Source organism: Sander lucioperca, chromosome 22 (genome assembly GCF_008315115.2).
Source record: "Sander lucioperca isolate FBNREF2018 chromosome 22, SLUC_FBN_1.2, whole genome shotgun sequence".
NCBI lineage: Eukaryota > Metazoa > Chordata > Actinopteri > Perciformes > Percidae > Sander > Sander lucioperca.
Window position 1 is genome coordinate 11997838 of NC_050194.1, and position 22950 is coordinate 12020787.

General features: G+C 34.8%; 2 protein-coding genes across 4 annotated transcripts in view; both read right to left on the minus strand.

Annotated features, from left to right (window-relative positions):
- Positions 1-7: 7 nt before the first annotated feature.
- LOC116044339 (tumor necrosis factor receptor superfamily member 12A) lies at positions 8-15761 on the minus strand. The gene is made up of 5 exons (XM_031291465.2): positions 15393-15761; positions 3165-3263; positions 2940-3083; positions 2108-2156; positions 8-1576 (listed from the first exon to the last, which is right to left on the minus strand). The coding sequence occupies exons 1-4, from the start codon at positions 15472-15474 to the stop codon at positions 2116-2118; spliced, it is 366 nt and encodes a 121-aa protein (XP_031147325.1). The 5' UTR covers positions 15475-15761; the 3' UTR covers positions 8-1576; positions 2108-2115.
- Positions 15762-16386: 625 nt separating this feature from the next.
- The window catches only part of rnf40 (ring finger protein 40), a 15448-nt gene continuing 8884 nt past the window's right edge, over positions 16387-22950 (minus strand). For 2 of the 3 annotated variants that reach the window (XM_031291317.2, XM_035997726.1), the window contains exons 16-20: positions 19567-19779; positions 19348-19473; positions 18432-18572; positions 18202-18303; positions 16387-17818 (exon numbers count right to left, since the gene is read on the minus strand). In XM_031291317.2, coding sequence (XP_031147177.1) covers positions 17642-17818; positions 18202-18303; positions 18432-18572; positions 19348-19473; positions 19567-19779 — 759 coding nt within the window. In that variant the 3' untranslated portion in view covers positions 16387-17641. The remainder of the gene's footprint in view (positions 17819-18201; positions 18304-18431; positions 18573-19347; positions 19474-19566; positions 19780-22950) is intronic. The other variant, XM_031291318.2, reaches the window with a different exon arrangement.

Here is a 22950-nt window from a genome sequence, read left to right on the forward strand (position 1 = left end):
ACTTGCATTATTATTGGAAGTTGTCAGTTTTATTGTGAAAATACATTTGGTACACAGAGCAGTTTATAAGATTGCATTAAGTAAAAGAAGCCAGTGCATGTACAGTATATACAATTAGAAATAGAAAGCAAGAGGAATAAGGGGAAATGTTAGTTATTGCGCAGTATCATCATTAGCTGGCCTGCTGGAAGTTTTAACAAAAATCCTCTCTGGAGTCCCTTTAAAATGTGCTTGTCACTCGCAGTTGATGCAAAACAACACCGCAAGATACTTTAAAAAAATAAATAATATAGAGATCTAAAAAAAAAAAAAAAAAAAATGGAAGTGTCTGTATTTTAAGTACATCCCTAAATTTGCTGCCAGAGGGCAAGCGGTATACCCACAAGCAGACAGATCCAAAATATGACCTAAAAACACTGTTGGTCACCTAAAAACATAAGTAACCGCATAGTGCTGATGCTTTGAAGATAGAAAACATCCTGAACTATAAAAAGGTGGAAAACAACAACCCTGGCCACCATGGTTCACACTGGCTACAAAATAACAAACGGACATCTTGGCATATATCTTCAGATCTGAAACGATTCGACAGGTCAGAGTTTGAGTAAGCATAGTGATTGTGTAGCTCCACCTAAAGTGCTGTAGGGGTCATCTCCTTCACTACAGTACATTCCTCGCAACATTCCCACATGTTAGCAGTTTGGGATATTGTGTGTCTAGTGTTTCAAACATCCTGCCCTACAAGTGCTAGGACAATAACGTGTGAATTCTGGGGTTGTGATAGAAAGAAAAGTCCAGCTAACATCTTCTAAAACATAGTAACATTAAAACAGACAAGACAATATTGTAATAACCTGCAATAAAGGGTCTGTGTTGATCTCAGGAGACCCAGTAACAGTGACTGTTAATCAACAGCTTGCTCAGGCGACTAAAAGAGCAGGTACACACAGGTACTGGCAGGGACGGAGGCTAGAATACATTTCACCTACTGTTAAAGTAGCTACATTCAAATGGCCTTAATGTGCCTAACAGTTCACATGTGATTTATCTTTAAGAGGCTGTTATGGTACATGACCAGCAGATAGACCCGTCTAACCCCGCTGAATAGCAGGAGGTCAAACTGCAGCCCAGCAGGCAGCAGTAGCTGTGTTACATTCATCGGAGTCCTGCTGGAAAATACAATACAGAATTTGGAAAGCATCCATCTCTCTGAAGAAAGTATTGTAGTTTTTCTTTTCGAATCAAACATCTGTAAACTGACAAAGGTCTTCCAGACCAAAATATTAATTAAGTGGAATATAAAGGCACAATATCTGAGAATGATACCACTATATATATTGTTTTTACTATACAGAGGTGTGAGAGTCCCTCCTGTGGTCACTGCCGGATCAACACTGAGGGTGAGATCTGAGCACATCTCTTCTCTCAACAGTCTAATAAATTAAAATGGTCCAATTCTGGTGAAGAGATACCCTGCAGTCAGAGTATACAGTTCATGGTCCAGAGGTTCCTCCATCCGGATTCTGAACCAGTTGCTCCTTGGTTCCGTCACATCTGTTTCCAGAGGGAGATGAGGCTGTGGAGGGCATGACAACGATGACAGTCACAAAAATAGATTCACATTTAAATTGATATTGATATTATTGGATTGAAGCTACTGATATCTGGTGGCTTACATTAAATCTGATTTTATGCCAAATTAATTGTGAAAGAACCAAAAAGTCATTACTTTAATTACGAAATTTCAGTGCAAAAGAAAATCATATTCATTTTCAAAATTCTTACTTTTTTGGTTCTTGATCTAATGCACTTCTCTGAAAACACTTTCTGTAGTAATTGTTACATGCCAAATCTATTAAAATAACTACAAAAAACTTCATGGATTTAGTTTTTTTTTTTTTTTTTACAGCCAAAATTTCTCTAAACATTGTTTGTTTACATTAAAATGTATGAAATCCTTACGTACTATCATTGCTGGTTTTACTGACTATCACCTACACACTGGCTGAATTAGATCATATTTAATCATCTCTTTCCTCAAAAGTATGTGATTCAAATTCATATATTGGTCTAACCCTTGTTGTGACAAAGTGAAAATTATACCTACTGAAATGTTTAAGCTTGATAAAGTGGCCCCGCAGTTTCTTCAATGGGTTCTGTAATAAATCAAGACAGAAATTAACATTTTTACCATCCCAGCAAAGTGATTGCATATCTAAATTGTCTGCAATAGGCCTTTTTCACAGCAGACATTTTGACTTGTCATAGTGGGAATAGCATAGCACAGGTATTACTAATAACATTAACTTTGCTCTATTATGGGTCACACAATACAGGACCCTGAAACTGAAGCAGCTAAATGAAATTAATTTAATTTGTGACACAGCTGCAAAGCTTTCATACCAGAAAAGGGAACTGCACACAGCATGCTCACGATTACTAAGAATCGCTTTGCACCAGCAAACATGATTTTAAAGCATTGCTTATCCCCAAAGTAATCTTTGTCATCAATAACTCATCTCTATTAGCCTTGGATATCACACAAATACATTTTTTATTCTATGCCCTCACAGAGAACGTGTAGTTCATAATTATAGTTGCCACCTCTGATACAATGGTCACAAAATATTTGGAACAGAAGAAAAAGCAAATCAAACCCCCATTGAAATCAGGCATTGAGAAAAACTTCTATTCCGGGATACAAATTTTGCATTAATGATTCATGATAATTTCTTATTTGTCACCTGGTGTTGGACACACTTAGATCATCTTTGACACTACAATTTTATTTTGCCAAACAAAAGTGAATTATAGTCTCAGTTTAGAAACATAGAACACTATTTTCAATTTCAACCATTCTTTTTGATTTAGGGTGAAATATGTATATTTAATCTTATTCTACTTTAATAATATCAGATTTCATGTTTAAAGAATCTCACCACGTAGAGGCCGTTTGTGTGACTTGCGTCGATGCACCATGACCCCGATAATCAGCGCAGCACCGACCAGCACCACAGCCAACACTGAGAAGCTGGTAATGGCTGCCAGTTTCCACACGTCAGGTGTCTCATCTGGAGATTTACCTATTGGTTGAAGGAAAAGAACTTTAACACTGAAAGAAAGGATATAACTGTATAAATACATTTACTGATTCACTGTCTTACATGTGTTGCATGAAGGGGTTTTTGGATACTGCTTGCATGATGCACAGGGCACACAACCGTCGAAATCAGGGTTCCAAAACTCTGAACTGCCACACTGACCTGCACACAACAAAACATCAGAGGTCATCGTCTAGTTAGGTTTGAGGGCAAAACATTTTTTATGATTTATGAAATATATAACAGTGCTTAAGCCTATATGAAATATTATGATGTGGAGCAAGGCCATGAGAACACTTTTGTTGTATCCCTTTTTATTTGATTAAATCCTCAAGCTCACCACTGCCCTGTTGTCTCTCATCATCACTTTTTTCGACATACTATACTATGAATTTTTTCAACATGCTATACTATGACTTTTTTATCATTTTTTTCCAACATACTATAGATATGATTTTTTTATTACTTTTTTTTTAAATACTGTACTATGACTTTTTTCGACAAACTATACTATGACACTTTTTTCATACTACAGATTACTTTTTTGACTTTATTCAACATACTATACTATTACTTTTTTTATCACTTTTTTCCACATCCTATACTATGACTTTTTTCGACATGCTATACTGTACTATGAGTTTTTTGTCACTTTTTTCAAAATACTATAATTTGACTTTTTCTACATATTTTACTATGACTCTTTCATCACTCTATTTGACATGCTATACTATGACTTTTTTCGACATATTATACTATCACTTTTTATCACTTTTTTTGACATGCTATTCTATGAGGTTTTTTTGACTATACGAAGACTTTGTGAAAGAGATGAATAAGCCAAAATCATGCATTCTTTTGTCAGGTTAACTAGCTTAGAGTTATAAGAGAATGATGGGAAGATAGAAGGTTCAGTGTTCGATTCCTATGTGTCTAAGTAAGTTTTGAGGTCTGATATACTAAGTGAAAGAGACAAATATGCCCAAATTGTGAACTTCCCTGTATGGTCAAATAGCTTAGACTGGTAAGAGAATGATTGGAAGACAGAAGGTTGAGTGTTTAAATCCTACATTTCTAAGTAAGTTTTTAAGTCCAATACACTAAGTGACAGAGACAAATATGCCCAACTCGTGAACTTTTGCGTATGGTCAGATGGCTTAGAGTGATAAGAGAATGATTGGAAGACAGAAAGTTCAGTGTTCAAATCCTATGTGTCTAAGTAAGTTTTGAGGTCTGATATACTACGTGAAAGAGACAAATATGCCCAAATTGTGAACTTCCCTGTATGGTCAGATGGCTTAGAGTGATAAGAGAATGATTAGAAGACAGAAGGTTCAGTGTTCAAATTCCTATGTGTCAAAGTAAGTTTTGAGGTCTGATATACTAAGTGAAAGAGGCAAATATGCCCAAATTGTGTACTTCCCTGTATGGTCAGATAGCTTAGAATGATAAGAGAATGATTGGGTAACAGAAGGTTGAGTGTTCAAATCCTATATTTCTAAGTAAGTTTTTAAGTCCAATACACTAAGTGACAGAGACAAATATGCCCAACTCATGAACTTTTGTGTATGGTCAGATGGCTTAGAGTGATAAGAGAATGATTGGAAGACAGAAGGTTGAGTGTTCAAATCCTATTATCTAAGTAAGTTTTCAGGTCCGATACACTAAGTGGCAGAGAAAGATGACGAAAACAGAGACTTCAGTATCAGATCACGTAGCTTAGAGTGATAAGAGAATGACTGTAAAACACATGGTTGAGTATTCCAGTCCTGAGTGGCTCAATTTAGATAAAATTAGTGTTCCTTTCAGTTTCTCTAATCACTTTTTTCATCATGCTATACTATGACTTTTTATCACTTTTTTCGACATATTATACTATGACTTTTTTATCACCTCTTTTGACATACTATACTATGACCTTTTTTATCACTTTTATCGACATACTATAGTATGACTTTTTTATCCCTTTTTTCGACATACAATAGACTTTTTTATCACTTTTTTCGACATATTATACTATGACTTTTTTATCACCTCTTTTGACATGCTATATTATGACTTTTTTATCACTTTTATCGACATACTATAGTATGACTTTTTATCACTTTTTTTCGACATACTATACTATAATGTTTATCACTTTTTTTGATATACTATAGTATGACTTTTTTTGACAAACTATACTATGACTTTTTTTTATCACTTTTTTCGATTTACTATCTATGACTTTTTTTATCACTTTTTCGACATACTATACTATGACGTTTTTCGACATACTATACTATGACTTTTCTATCACTTTTTTCGACATACTATACTAAGACTTTTTTAACATACTTTAATATGACTTTTTTATCACTTTTTTCGACATACTATACTATGACGTTTTTCGACATACTATACTATGACTTTTCTATCACTTTTTTCGACATACTATACTAAGACTTTTTTAACATACTTTAATATGACTTTTTTTTATCACTTTTTTCGACATACTATACTAAGACTTTTTTTAACATACTTTACTATGACTTTTTATCACTTTTTTCAACATACTATACTATGACTTTTTATCACTTTTTTCGACATACTATATATGACGTTTTTCGACATACTATACTATTACTTTTTTAACACTTTTTTGACATACTATACTGTGACTTTTTTCGATATATTATACTATGACTTTTTTCAACATACTATACTATGACTTTTTTATCAATGTTTTCGACATACTATACTATGACTTTTTTCGACATACTATACTATGACTTTTCTATCACTTTTTTCGACATACTATACTATAATGTTTTTATCACTTTTTTCGACATACTATACTATGACTTTTTTATCACTTTTTTCGATTTACTGTCTATGACTTTTTTTATCACTTTTTTCGACATACTATATTATGACTTTTTTATCACTTTTTTCGACATATTATACTATGACGTTTTTCGACATACTATACTATGACATTTTTATCACTATTTTCGACATACTATACTAAGACTTTTTTTAACATACTTTACTATGACAGTTTTATCAGTTTTGTCGACATACTATACTATACTTTTTTATAACTTTTTTCGACATGCTATACTATAACTTTTTTGACATGCTATACTATGACTTATATATGACTTTTTTCGACACGCTATATTGTGACTTCTTTCGACATACTATACTATGACTATTTTCGACATACAATACTTTAACTTTTTTACCACTTTTTTCGACATACTATACTATGACGTTTTTCGACATACTATACTATGACTTTTTTATCACTTTTATCGACATACTATTTTATGACTTTTCTTATCACTTTTTTCAACATACTATACTATGACTTTTCTATCACTTTTTTCGACATACAATAATATGACTTTTTTTTATCAATTTTATAGACATACTATTCTATGACTTTTCTTATCACTTTTTTCACATACTATACTATGACTTTTTATCACTTTTTTCGGCATACTATACTATGACTGTTTAATCAGTTTTTTCGACATACTATACTACGACTTTTTATCACTTTTTTTGACATACTATAGTATGACTTTTTTTTGACATACTATACTATGACATTTTTATAACTTTTTTCGACATACTATGCTATGACTTTTTTATCACTGTTTTCGACATACTATACTATGACGTTTTTCGACGTACTATACTATGACTTTTTTATCACTTTTTTCGACATACTATACTATGACGTTTTTCGACATACTATACTATGACTTTTTTTTATCACTTTTTCCTCTTACTAGACAATTACTTTTTTAACACTTTTTCGACATACTATACTATGACTTTTTTATCACTGTTTTCGACATACAATACTATGACTTTTTTATCACTTTTTTCAACATACTATACTATGACTTTTCTATCACTTTTTTCGACATACTATACTATGACTTTTTTATCACTTTTATCGACATACTATACTATGACTTTTTTAACACTTTTTTCGACATACTATACTATGACTTTTCTTATCACTTTTTTCAACGTACTATACTATGACTTTTCTATCACTTTTTTCGACATACAATAATATGACTTTTTTTATCAATTTTATAGACATACTATTTTATGACTTTTTTATGACTTTTTTCGACGTACTATACTATGACTTTTTTATCACTGTTTTCGACATACAATACTATGACTTTTTTATCACTTTTTTCAACATACTATACTATGACTTTTTTAACACTTTTTTCGACATACAATACTATGACTTTTTTCGACATACTATACTATGACTTTTTTTATCACTTTTATCGACATACTATATTAAGACTTTTTTAACACTTTTTTCGACATACTATACTATGACTTTTTTATCACTTTTTTCACATACATACTATGACTTTTTTAACACTTTTTTTGACATACTATACTATGACTTTTTTAACACTTTTTTCGATATATTATACTATGACTTTTTTCAACATACTATACTATGACTTTTTTATCACTTTTTTCGACATACTATACTATGACTTTTCTTATCACTTTTTTCAACATACTATACTATGACTTTTTTATCACTTTTTTCGACATACTATACTATGACTTTTCTATCACTTTTTTCGACGTACTATACTATGACTTTTCTATCACTTTTTTGGACATACAATACTATGACTTTTTTATCACTTTTATCGACATACTATACTATGACTTTTTTAACACTTTTTTCGACGTACTATACTGTGACTGTTTAATCAGTTTTTTCAACATACTATACTACGACTTTTTATCACTTTTTTTGACATACTATAGTATGACTTTTTTCGACATACTATACTGTACTTTTTATAACTTTTTTGACATGCTATACTATGACTTTTTTATGACTTCTTTCGACATGCTATACTGTGACCTTTTATCACTTTGTTCGACTTACTATACTATGACTTTTTATCACTTTTTTTGACATACTATAGTATGACTTTTTTTGACATACTATACTATGACTTTTTTATCACTGTTTTCGACATACTATACTATGACGTTTTTCGACATACTATACTATGACTTTTATATCACTTTTTTCAACATACAATACTATGACTTTTTATCACTTTTTTCGGCATACAATACTATGACTTTTCATCACTTTTTTCGACATACTATACTATGACTTTTTATCACTTTTTTCGACATACTATACTATGACGTTTTTCAACATACTATACTATGACTTTTCTATCACTTTTTTCGACATACTATACTATGACTTTTTTATCACTTTTTTCGACATACTATACTATGACTTTTCTATCACTTTTTTCGACATACAATACTATGACTTTTTTATCACTTTTATCGACATACTATACTATGACTTTTTTATCACTTTTTTCAACATACTATACTATGACGTTTTTCGACATACTATACTATGACTTTTTTATCACTTTTATCGACATACTATACTATGACTTTTTTATCACTTTTATCGACATACTATACTATGACTTTTTTAACACTTTTTTCGACATACTATACTATGACTTTTCTATCACTTTTTCCTCTTACTAGACAATTACTTTTTTATGACTTTTTTCGACATACTATACTATGACGTTTTTCGACATACTATACATGACTTTTTTATCACTTTTTTCGACATACAATACTATGACTTTTTTATCACTTTTTTCGACATACTATACTATGACTTTTTTATCACTTTTTTCGACATACTATACTATGACTTTTTTAACACTGTTTTCGACATACTATACTATGACTTTTTTCAACATACTATACTATGACTTTTTTATCACTTTTTTCGACATACTATACTATGACTTTTCTATCACTTTTTTCGACATACTATACTATGACTTTTTTCAACATACTATACTATGACTTTATCACTTTTATCGACATACTATATTATGACTTTTTAACACTTTTTTCGACATACTATACTATGACTTTTTTTATCACTTTTTCCTCTTACTAGACTATTACTTTTTTAACACTTTTTTCGACATACTATACTATGACTTTTTTCGACATACTATACTATGACTTTTTTATCACTTTTATCGACATACTATACTATGACTTTTTTATCACTTTTTTCGACATACTATACTATGACTTTTTTATCACTTTTTTCGACATACTATACTATGACTTTTTTATCACTTTTTGCTTTACTATGACTTTTTATCACTTTTTTCGACATACATACTATACTTTTTATAACTTTTTTCGACATACTATACTTGACTTTTTTATCACTTTTTTCGACATACTATACTATGACTTTTTTTTAATTTTTCGACATACTATACTATGACTTTTTATCACTTTTTTCGACATACTATACTATGACTTTTTATCACTTTTTCGACATACTATACTATGACTTTTTTCGACATGCTATACTATGACTTTTTATCACTTTTTTCGATGTACTATACTATGACTTTTCTATCACTTTTTTGGACATACTATACTATGACGTTTTTCAACATACTATACTATGACTTTATCACTTTTATCGACATACTATATTATGACTTTTTTAACACTTTTTTCGACATACTATACTATGACTTTTTTTATCACTTTTTCCTCTTACTAGACTATTACTTTTTTAACACTTTTTTCGATATATTATACTATGACTTTTTTCAACATACTATACTATGACTTTTTTATCAATGTTTTCGACATACAATACTATGTCTGTTTTATCAGTTTTTTCGACATACTATACTATACTTTTTTATAACTTTTTTCGACATGCTATACTATGACTTTTTTGACATGCTTTACTATGACTTTCTTATCACTTTTTTCGACATACAATACTATACTTTTTATAACTTTTTTGACATGCTATACTGTGACCTTTTATCACTTTTTTTCGACATAGTATACTATGACTTTTTGTCACTATTTTCAACATGCTATACTATGACTTTTTATCACTTTTTTCGACATGCTATACTATTACTTTTTTATCACTTTATTCAACATACTATCATTTGACTTTTTCGACATGCTATACTATGACTTTTTAATCACTTTTTTCGACATACTATAATATGACTTTTTTATCACTTTTTTCGACTTACTATCTATGACTTTTTTATCACTTTTTTCGACATACAATACTATGACTTTTTTATCACTTTTATCGACATACTATATTATGACTTTTTTAACACTTTTTTCGACATACTATACTATGACTTTTTTATCACTTTTTCCTCTTACTAGACTATTACTTTTTTAACACTTTTTTCGATATATTATACTATGACTTTTTTCGATATATTATACTATGACTTTTTTCAACATACTATACTATGACTTTTTTATCAATGTTTTCGACATACAATACTATGTCTGTTTTATCAGTTTTTTCGACATACTATACTATACTTTTTGATAACTTTTTTCGTCATGCTATACTATGACTTTTTTGACATGCTTTACTATCACTTTTTTATCACTTTTTTCAAAATGCTATACTGTGACTTATTTCGACATACTATACTATGACTATTTTCGACATGCTATGCTATGACTTTCTTATCACTTTTTTCGACATACTATACTGTGACTGTTTAATCACTTTTTTTGACATACTATAGTATGACTTTTTTCGACATAATATACTATACTTTTTATAACTTTTTTGACATGCTATACTATGACTTTTTTATGACTTCTTTCGACATGCTATACTGTGACCTTTTATCACTTTTTTCGACATAGTATACTATGACTTTTTGTCACTTTTTTCAACGTACTATACTATGAGTATTTTCAACATGCTATACTATGACTTTTTATCACTTTTATTCGACATGCTATACTATTACTTTTCTATCACTTTATTCAACATACTATCATTTGACTTTTTCGACATACTATGACTATGACTTTTTAATCACTTTTTAATCACTTTTTTCGACTTACTATCTATGACTTTTTTTATCACTTTTTTCGACATACTATATTATGACTTTTTTAACACTTTTTTCGACGTACTATACTATGACTTTTCTATCACTTTTTTGGACATGCAATACTATGACTTTTTTATCACTTTTATCGACATACTATACTATGACTTTTTTAACACTTTTTTCGACATACTATACTATGACGTTTTTCAACATACTATACTATGACTTTTTTATCACTTTTTCCTCTTACTAGACTATTACTTTTTTAACACTTTTTTCGACATACTATACTATGACTTTTTTATCATTTTTTTCGACATACTATACTATACTTTTTTATAACTTTTTTTGACATGCTATACTATGACTTTTTTATGACTTCTTTCGACATGCTATACTGTGACCTTTTATCACTATTTTCGACATACTATACTATGACTTTTTGTCACTTTTTTCGACATACTATACTATGACTATTTTCAACATGCTATACTATGACTTTTTATCACTTTTATCGACATGCCAAACTATTACTTTATCACTTTATTCAACATACTATCATTTGACTTTTTCGACATACTATACTATGACTTTTTAATAATTTTTTTCGACATACCATACTGTGACTTTTTTTTCGCTCTTTTCAACATACTATACTATGACTTTTTAATCGTTTTTTTCGACATACGATACTATGACTTTTTTGAAGTTTTTATGACACACTATACTCTAACTGTTTTTGACTTTTTTCAGCATACAATACTATGACTTTTTCATACCATACTATACTATAACAGTTTCATGACATTTTTTATCACTTTTTTTGACATACTGTACTATACTATGCCTTTTTTTTCATCACTTTTCTATATACTATACTATGAGTTTTTGACTTTTTGTCTATTTTTATGAAATTCTTCATGACATACAAAACTATGACTGTTTTAGGACATTTTAATGACATATGACTGCTTTTATGACTTGTTTATGACATACAATTTTATGACAGACATTTTGCAATCTATCTCTTCTCCTTTCTTATTTTTGTTTGCCTGATGTAATTCCCAAGGTGTACTGGGATTTTGCCACAGAGGTAATATTTAGAAACACCATGCAAAATATGTTCTAGAAACAAACCAACATTTTCTGACTCTGACTGGAATAAAATAAAATCACAACCAACTGACTCGCAGGAGAGCTGGAATCAGAAAATAGAGTACTTGTGAGGAACTTTTTGGCTTTCATGTTCTCATAAAATGAAAGTGGGAAATTCCTACTGATGCAATTTAATTGCAAGAGAGAGAATTACTCAGTTACTTCTGGTACATGAACAGGCAGTGCGTGAAGAGCAGGATGTGTTTTCACAGAGTGCTTCCTTCGAATTGTTTTGTGACTGTGTGCGTGTGCAACTTCCAGAGAATAAACGAACGTGAGAAAGAAGTTGTCGGTGGTTTAGCTCTGAGAGAAAACCGTCTCCCTCTGTGGACCCAACGGAAAGCTTCATCTCTTTCTTTTGGTAGCCAGACAGCTGAACAATTAAAGCTGTGCCCTTACCAAATGATAAGGAAGGAGTTAGCCTGAATATGTGACACAGTTAACACTAATTGCAAGTTGTGGGTACAGCAGAGAATGTTTTAGTGTTTTAATAATGTAGGGTTCCTCTGCTGGTTTCTGGCTTTGGTTAAGAGGCACGTTTGCATTGATACCCCATGGTCATGCATCAAGTAGTGAATATTGTGACATCCAGCTGACCTCTACAAAACAATATTACAACACAGACAGCAGCCTATTCTATGATGAATGAAACAATACCAAAGTTTCAGATAGCATAACAAGGAAATAATGATAATGATAATCTTTCTTCCTACTCAGTGCCACACGTGTAGTTGCATGAACAACTTCTTTTGTGTCCATCATTATAACAAGGAACCACCCCGAGCCTAAATTGAGTCATCATTTGTGATAAATGTCATGTTCAAACTGGCTGCTTTTCTCACCACTGAAAGCAATACCAAAACTACCAGAGAGATGAGTCTGACGCAAACCAAAAGTAGTTTAATGAATGTGTCGGAAACTGTGGCCGCTTCAATGAAAACAAAACCAGGTAATGAAAATTGTAACATCAAGCTGAGGAGCTGACACACCAACTTTTTAAAAACAGTGTTACAACACAAATTCCAGCTAATGAGATGAGTGAAACTATACCAGACATGATGGGGTTACACGTAAATGAAACAAGAAAATATTCTGTAGATCTGTGTGTAATCACAATCATCATTCAATCATCAAAAGCTGCAAGTTTCAGTGATTTGTTTAAGTGCAATTCATCAATATATAGTAATGGTCTGAACTCTGACATCCAAGTGAGGTTTACAATATGTTTTCTACTGTTATTAATTACAATGTAGTATTAGTACTACTCTGTAAAATAATAATAATACTCCAGTACATGTAAGAGACCTGCATTCAAAACAGTACTTCAGTAGAAGTACAGAAGTATAATTAGCGAAATGTACGTTTAAAAAGTGAAAGTACTCTTATTAAGAAAAATGTCTCCTGTGGACGATATATTATTATATGTGACACTGGATTGTTAATACTGATGCATCAACGCATATGTAGCATTTTACTGTTGTTGCTGGTTAAGGTGGAGCTAACTTTTTACATTACATTAAATGTCATTTAGCTGACGCTTTTATCCAAAGCAACTTACAATTGCTATATATGTCAGAGGTCGCACGCCTCTGGAGTAACTAGGGGTTAAGTGTCTTGCTCAGGGACACATTGGTTGATGTATCGCAGTGGGAATCAAACCCAGATCTCCCACACCAAAGGCATGTGTCATATCCACTGCGCCATCACCACCCCCCTTTCCTCTAATCTTTGTGAAATATTAAACAATTTACCTCTTTAGTCTTAAGGAAACCATATAAGAAGTCTATGGGTATATGTCTCTTTGGTTGAACTGCAATACCTGTTAACCAGTGATTCTAAGTCATTATTAAACCAGCTGCAGCCAAAAGGCACTTGCTCAAAAAGTCACGTTTAAAGCATGTTGACCTCTAACGCTCTGGTTATGTTACAGCCACATGCTCAGGCCCCTGGAGACTCTCCATCCTCCACAGCCTGCCCGCCTGCAGAGCTGGACTGACTCATTTTATAGCTGTGGTCACAGCAACAATGTGTCACAGTTCTTGTAAACATTTCTCCTGATGACATCATCCAGCTTGTCTCCCGCTCGAGGGTTCAAAAGGTCACCGAGAGGAACTGAGCCTTGACTGCTAGTTGACCTCCGTCCAAACCAAAACCACACAGAAGCGGAGCTTTTGATGCTCAAATCAGATAACAACCTGAAACTGCTGATTAAATCTCAACCATGTTTCTTAACTTTAAGGTTAAGAAAGAAATTCTTCTGCTGGGGGTGTTTCAGTGGGACTCCTCATGATTTATTCTAAGGGCTTTTCACACATGCATGAATGGAAACACTATCAGTCAGCATTATATTTTAGCAACAGGGATTATCATTTGACTACCACATAAGTTTCTTATGATTCAGCACTTTAAATCTGGCAAACAAGAACAAGTTTGGAGCCATTTTTCTGTGTTCCCGAGCAGAAGACCTTGGCAAATCTCAGCACCTAGCCTGACAAAGGGTGTTTTTGGGTGTGGGGGTGCTGTGTTTTGTCATTAACTGGAAGGGGGTGGGTGGACCAACAGCTGATGTCCAGATGTAGCGATGGTTTCACACGGATAGGATCTAAACCAAGCATGTTTTGATTTAGTGAGTTAAAATGCATTTGGTAACTTCAATGCCTGAGGAAATTCCTAACCCATGCAATTATTATTTAAGATTTTAGGTTCTCAGTGCAATCTGAGTCTGGTGTTTTCCACTGGGATTAAATCCAAACTTCAGACTACTGTGGAAACAAAGTCAAAAACTGTCTTTTTTGGAGTTGGTTTGAGACAGTAAAAATATATCTTTGAGCGAAATGGACACAGGCAGTGCACTCTGTTCATGTGTCCTTACCGAGGGACACGGATGGATGGGGTGAAATAAGGTGATCGGAATGCGGAACCGGTGAGAAATGCAGCTGGTAAAGGAAGCGGCTTTGTAAGCAGACCCACTATGACTCCATTATAGAGAGACCAGACCACTAGACTCTAATCCATGTTCACAGAAACAAGGATACCCAACAAATGTTCATAAATCAAATGTAGAAATGAAAACAAAATGTTTTGTAATCATAGTTGAACGAATGAATAAATTAGTTTTCATTTTACAAAAAAATGGAATAGCTGTTGAAATATAAAAACTCATATTACTTACTTTTCTGTGCGTTCACACCGTATACATTGATCACAGTCGCTATAATAAGTCCGCACAGCGCGCAGAGAGCGTTTGAAGCCATGATGTCGGCGGGTAAAAAGCTGCTCGCTGTCGGCTACGCAATTCCCGAAAGTTCATCTGATTAACAATCCGTGCTGGTTTTCAGCATGGAAAAGCGAGCATCAGAGTGAGTCACCCGGAGGAGTCTGAGTCTTGTTTTAATAGCGCACACACCCACGCTAACAGTTCAACTCCTATGAGTCATTTCCTATGTACTGTACTGCTCGGATTCTCTGTGCGCACTAACCGACTCACAGGAAACTCCTCTAACATAGTATGTGGTTTCATTTGCTTCACTTCGAGTGAAAGTTTCAATGAAAGCAGCTCAGGTATGAGAGTTTCAATACATATATTTCATATTTTATGGCCACACCCTGCAGGTTTTTCTCCACTTTTTTTTTTTTTTTACCAGAGAGCCTGTGTAGTCTGGACTTAATAGTGTTCTCATTGTTATTACCACGCCTGTCGACGTCATTCCCTCCTCTCTGCCAAAAAACACAACTCTCTGGCATGAGTCTGGGTCCCATGCACAGAGAAAGAGGAACAGCAACTGAGGCAAAAACAGATGACATTTACTAGAAAAACTATCAAAGCCTTTGGGAAAGTCTGCTCAAAGTTAAAGTGAGATAAGATGCGTCTCATCTTTGTTTACTTGAATGCCCTGTGCAGATACTAAACAACTGCGATGTTTTTTTTCCTTTTGGAAATTGACATTTGAATAATGAGGGTCCCTGACGCAGAGTGGTGTTATTAATGTCTGGGGCTGGGTGTAGCCTGCTGCTGCAGCACAAATATGCAATAACAAAGCCAGTGAACTCGTGCCTGGAGTGCTATCAGGTTGGCCCCTGTCACAGCATTGTCTCATATACTAATGAAGAAAATCAGTTACAACATCTGTTGCTGTGTGGCATACAAATGATCACTTAGCAAAAAGTCAAAACTACTAATTTATTTATGACAGGTTATGCACATTCATATGAGTAAACAACCAGTGCCAATGTTTTACTACTAATCAAAGTTACTCTTAATTTTTGCGAACATAATAGCCAATTCTTGAAGAAGTCTTACTTAACTGTTCCCAAATGCCTGATAAACCTTTTTTTTTTTAATTTTTAATTTTTTTTATACATATCAACTTTTTCTCTGCAGCCTGGAACATTTTATGTGTGTACTACATGGTGTAAAGTGCCTTTCCCACAAGAGCTAACGTCAAACAGACGCTAACCAACCTCCCAGTAAATACTTCACATCATCCAAACTGAGGAAAAGGGGTTTCATTGGCTCAATTAGGCAAGAATCATGTTGTTAAACAGATGTTTTTGTACTCTGTCACGGCTAACCTTAAAGAGGACCTGGAGCGGCACAGCCCACTAAGGACACCCATATGAGCTGACTTTCCACTGCAGTGATTTCATCAGTAATGAGGCACTATAAGCTGCAGATGTTGGGTCAAACTCTCCAATAGGAACCATGGCAACAGGATGAACACACACACAGGACCTTGCCCAAGGTGATCCAAACACTCCTGTATGTGCTGACTGGGTGCCAAACTAGCTGAGGTCTCTCAGGCATTGTTAATACTATAGCCTAACCAAGGAAGTTACACAATTCTGGCTGTTGTACTTTATATATTAGAAACATATTTAGTTTTGCACATGCAGTTCTCAAGTTTGTAAAGCATGAATTCTTTTAATTTTGAAATTTAAATTTCACTGATTTTACGGGATTTCCAAAAACCAGCAGGACAAAACAATTCAAAGAAACGCTGCATTAAGATCAACCATGTACCACTGCATTTCCAAGTTTTGCAATACATTAAAAAAAATATATATTTAAAAGTGGGCCCAGTTTGTTAAAAGAGATGATGTTTAACATGGCAAGTATGGCAAGGACAGGAAAACAGTGCGGAGCAGCGCAACATGTAAGAATATCACCGTGTGCACAAAACAACTGTGTTTATTAACTACAGCACAACACTCTCAGTCAGATGTGTCACTATGTTTGGTCAAATCACCAACTGGCAATGATGCGGTAAAACAAGTCTTTCCGAAGAGATTAAAACAGGGAAACATCTCATCTGTTATCCCCTACAGGTCCGCCTCCTTGAGTAAAAGTCTTGTCTTTTCTCTATTCATTTCTCTCCTTTGGTTCTCTCTTCGGTTTTCTCTTTTAACTCCTCTGTCTGTGAATTAGGTGATGTAGATGCGGTGAAAGTCGTTGGCTCCGAAGGCACAGTTGCACTTGGGGCACTTCCTCTGTCGGGTGTCGTAGCGCATCTTCAGACATTCGTAGCAGAATACGTGGAAACACTTGGTGAGCACCGTCTCCTTGTCTCGTGTGTTGCAGCAGGGGCAGCGCAGCTTGGCCTGGAGACAGAAAAAAAAATACATTGTATATGGGCCAAATACTGACTTGCCAATACGGTTATTACCTCCATCCATTGTATGGTAACACAGCTTGAGGATGTAACAAGTAAGCTTATTTATATCCCCAGACTGTAGTATTTCTGTTTGAGTTTACTTTCTGGCCCATACTCACATATGAAAAACAGCCAGTCGAGCTAATTACAAAAGGTGTAGTAATTTTCATTACATCACATTACTTTCACTAGACTGTTATATTTCTGTCAACAGTATACTGCAGATTGTGCCATAAAGCTGTTGGTGTTTTTAAAACTCCCTTGACACTAACAGGTTGATTAAAGCCATACGTTTCTCTGCATTAAAGAACAAAGTTCTTTCTTCCTGACCTTGTACTGGTTGATCTCCTCCTGCAGGATCTCATCAGCATCAGAGTACACCTCCACCTTCTTCTGTTTCTCCAGCTTCCGTCTCAGCCTCGACAGATCCTCCTAAAAGGCATCAGGAGAGGGGTCGTTTAACTGCTGATGTGATCTTCCAATCAGAACTTTAGGAGTAATTGGTGAGAGTTTCGGAAAGAGTTTGGAGGGATTGTCCCCAGTGATGAAATAAGACATACCTGTGCTCGTTTTAGGTTGCTGCTCTCCCTCTCCCGGGCGGTGCGGTTCTCAGCCACAGAGACCTGGATCTCCTTAAGCTTGGCCTGCGTGTGCTCCAGCTGCACCTTCAGGTCCTCTGCCAGCTGGGCAGCCTCCACCGCCTGCAGCAGGGAAGGAACCGGACACACTCAATAAAAAAAACCTAATGATGGAATTCCTGAGCTGTAATGTAGTGGTAGTACAGTAAGCTTGGATAAAACGTGACATTCTGAGTCCATTCTTTGTGCTTCAACTTCAAAGATGTAGTTGTGTATCAACTTAAACATTTTGCATGTTTTATCCTATTTACTCCAGATTGTGTATATTTTCCATGTCTGACGACCATTTTCCGTAGTTTTTAGATCCTCTTTATAGCTGCCAGGGAACCACTGGTTTCAGTTAAAGTAAGCAGCTCCTTTTGTGTGTTTTCTGTTCTGTTTAATTTGATTGTCATGGTTGTTTCTACTTGAAAAAAAAAAAACACACAAGATGACCTCATTAGCAGTGCAAAATTGCTGTCTTGACAGGCACTTGGGCAATGTTAGCAAATTATCTGAAGTATGTCCCAAACGTAGGCGCTTAACTTAGCTTAACTACTTGCAAAAGTGTGGGAATCCAGACAGACAGGTGGGTTTCATTTGCAGACAATGTAGCTCATTAATGCAATGTTTTGTGGAAGCAACCCCACAAATATTGGATGTCAGAACTTTTCACGAGTACCTGAACACACCAAAATGATGACGTTCGACTTTTAGCACATGCCATTATCCAGATCCTTTTATAATGCAGTGTTTATATGTAGGAAAATCGACATCTGGCAGCAATCAAATGATCCGGTGATTAGTAAAGCTTAAATGCAAGAGCTGACAATATGAGTGATGGCATCTCTCTCCTCACCTTCCTCTTGTTGAGTTCTAGTGCTTGTGTCCGGACAGCCAGCTCTTTTTCCAGAGCGGCAAGTGTGTTCTGGAGGACGCCCTCTTTTTCCTCTAGCTTCTGCACAACTAGCAACTGGGCATCCACCTGGAGAGTGACAGTAACAGTTAATACTTCAGTGGCCCTGACACAATAAGAACCATCAATGCTGCATTTCCAGGTTAAGAAGTCACACGTCACCTGGGTTTTGAATGTGAGAACTTGGTCAGCCAACTCCTCCTTCTCCTCTTTCAGCAGCTTGTAGATCTGGTTAGATTTGATCCGCTCACTCATCAGCTTGAAATTGGCGTCGTCCTTCTCCCGTAACTGCTGCAACAAGCGGCTGTTCTGCTCCTGCATGTCCTCGAAGGCCTGGCCGGTTACATCCATCTCACTCAGCAGGGCTTCCTCCTCCTCAAGAGACAGAGGAGTCAGGGATCAAAAACAATGAAGAGACAGTGACAGATATTGCCTCTCGACTCATTTTAAAACCAGTGGGGTCTATCTTCATCACCACCTGTAATCATTCATATAAAGAATGTGTTGGGGTTTAGTTTAGTCATATTCCCCCAAGAGTACAATGCTTCTTTCTAGATGATGTTCTGTAGTCACAACTAAAAATAACTAAAACTAATCCATGTGTATGAATTAAAAAGACCATTTATTTATTACAGATTGAAAAATGAATCACCAGCATTCTTCCTAACTTTCTTTATGACATCTACATAAACAATAAAAAACACACATCACTACACACAAAGACAATATGATCCTTCGGCTCTCCAATGTACCTCAAATACAATTTTAAATAAAAACACAAGTGTCTAATTAGCCTGAATCCATAATACAGTTCAATCTTTTGGTAGATTTTAGTATGAAGAAGCACAGATTTGACAAAATTGTTAAATTTGAGTGTGCTGTCATCATATTACATGATGGGATTTATTACATTAGACTTTAAAAGGCCTATTTAAGGTATTGTATTCTCCACAGCGCTATGTATGTATTATGTAGTATGGTCTGCCTACAGCGCTCATCTATTCCGGGATAGGGGGGGGGGGGGAACGCTCCGACTTGTTTGTATTTCTTCAAACAAATCACAACCGTCCTGGCCAGCGCTAAGCCCCAGATGCAGCACCTGCGCCCTTGCAAAATAGATAGCCGAGATAGCAGAAGGGGAGGGACATCTGGATTTATCCCGGCAATTTACATCCGTTGAGCCAGACTGGCCTATTTATGACTATGCATCTCGAGGCGCAATCACACCTGGTTTGTTTTCTGTGCTGCAAACGTAGCTACAAATTTCACTTTGCTGCATTTGCTTCACGCTGCCCACTTACAAGCCAAATAGGACCCATAAACAAAAGTCATATGATCTCACAAGTAGCTTGTTTATTGGATTGTGTTGGCAATCTGTCACCCTGCAAAGTTAAATTCTGGCAGCCAGGAACTAAGGAGAACAAATCAAACACATCTGAGTCCAAAACAGTTTAGTTGCTGTACTTTAACTTTACACCAGATAAGACAAAAGTAAAGAGTTGAATACATCAGTATCAGTTCAGACTGTGTTTTGCCTTCTGTTAATTATGTTCTGCTAGACCTCCCAAGCATGAGGAGCAGCAGGCTTTCAGATCTCAACATCTGTCTCCTTTATGCTCATAAAATGGTATGGAACAGTTAAACAACTTAAAACACGGTCTGGACACTTTTACATTTTGGTGTAATTTCCTGTATTTGATTTAATTACAGTCAGAGTACACCAGCGATCCTCAGGACTCATTGGGTGAAGATAATATGATTCATATTAAGTAATAAGCCTCGAAGACTTCAAGATCATATTCAATGCAGCACTAAGGTCAAAATTTGAATGAATTTTATCGTGACAGTATTACATTATCTAATGTGGGTGTATCCCCTATCTACACAACTCAAGTTCTAGAATGACAATGACATTACTATCAACATTTCACCCCAGTCAGTTAATGGTTTTATTTTTTTTCCCATGTCATAACGCTCTGCTCTTCTACTCCCTTAGTTGTCAGACTAATGAAATTCCATGAGTCTCAACATTTACAAGACAGCAGAGCCAAGTAAGTGAGCTCAGATCTGACAGTGTTTTACATACTTCAAATTTATCAGGGTGCCTCATCCAAAAAAGATTTTCCCCACCCAGCCCAATTGTTTTTTCTTAAAATGTGTACATGATTATCTCATAGCATCCCCCTCCTTCTCTCTTGTAGTAGGTTTACAGCTGGAACACACCGCACGCGTAAGTGTGGCGTAGCGTATATACATGCCTGATCGTGCACCTGGCCATTCATACCGGACGCGTATTTCTATATACCGGCTCTCTCTCTCCGATAGAAAGAGACAGGATAATTGGGGAACACTGTGGTAATTGTAGCCTATATGTGGCTGTGTGTGTGTGTGTGTGTGTGTGTGTGTGTGTGTGTGTGTGTGTGTGTTTCTCTCTGTCCGCCCGGTCTCTCTCTCAGTGTGCCTGATTGCGTGTCTCGCTGTGAGAAGTCAAGACAGCCAAAATCACCATAAACCTGGCTTTTTATTTTGAAATGTGTTTATTTTGGTAACATATCCAGCTGCACTGTGGTCTTCCTGTATGCGATTACCTTCATGGCTTGACACATACACTCGCGTATCGCGCAAGAAATAGAGGAGACGCTACGCGCTAAGCGCCCGGTGTGCCCGCACAGCTGGATAACATGGGCGCCGAAATAAATATAGCTGCACTACGCTGCTATACGCGACGCTTATGCATGCGGTGTGTTCCAGAGGTTAGACAGCAGTGTAAATGCATTTGTGCCAGATAACAAAATGATAACAGAAAAAGGAAATTTAAAAAAATAAATCAATCTATGTTGTGCAAGACATTAAATAAATAATGGCAGAGCTTTAAAAAAACTATATTGTCATAAAATAAAGATAATGAATAAACAAACATGGACATTGTCAAAACTAAAATGTGATTACATTTGATTTGTGTATTAAAAAGGTTATGAGAATTAGCCTTAAAGATGTTTCTGTAAGGACAAACTAAAGTGTCTTCAGGGTTTTCTTTTTTACTCTTTTCAACAACAGTGCTGCCATGCTTACAGCTTTCGAGTACCAACAGATTTGTATATTTATTAATGCAGCCAAAAATAATAATAATTAAAAACAAGAAAAGATCTATTTTATTGAAAAAAGAAAGACAAAAATGCAATAACAAATTATACTAGCATATAGCCTAGTTAACCAGCTGATAATATTTAAATTCCAGGCCACAGCGTCAGCTTTCAATTCCTCTTTTGTTGTCTAAGATTAGGACAACCTCTTTCTTAGGCAAATGTGATACTCATTTCACTACTTTCATTCTTAACACAGATGGCTTGTTTGTATTCATAGCTCTGGCTGCCCCGAAGGCTTAAATCTGACATTTCTCCATATAGGGCTGATGATTCATGCCTCATTTCATGCTGGTGTGAAATTCTTAATTTGTTTAAATAAGATGTTTGAATTTTATCAAGCTATTGTGTCAATTTGCTGCTAAGACTAACTGTAGAAAATGATGCATATGTGTATAGACTG

Excerpts from the sequence above, each read along its gene's own strand:
- LOC116044339 (XM_031291465.2), bottom strand. The coding sequence starts at position 15,474 with ATGGCTTCAAACGCTCTCTGCGCGCTGTGCGGACTTATTATAGCGACT. Across the intron at positions 3,264-15,392 it reads CGGTGTGAACGCACAGAAAA|GTCAGTGTGGCAGTTCAGAG; the intron begins GTAAGTAATATG and ends TGTTGTGTGCAG. Across the intron at positions 2,157-2,939 it reads ACACAAACGGCCTCTACGTG|AACCCATTGAAGAAACTGCG; the intron begins GTGAGATTCTTT and ends GATTTATTACAG.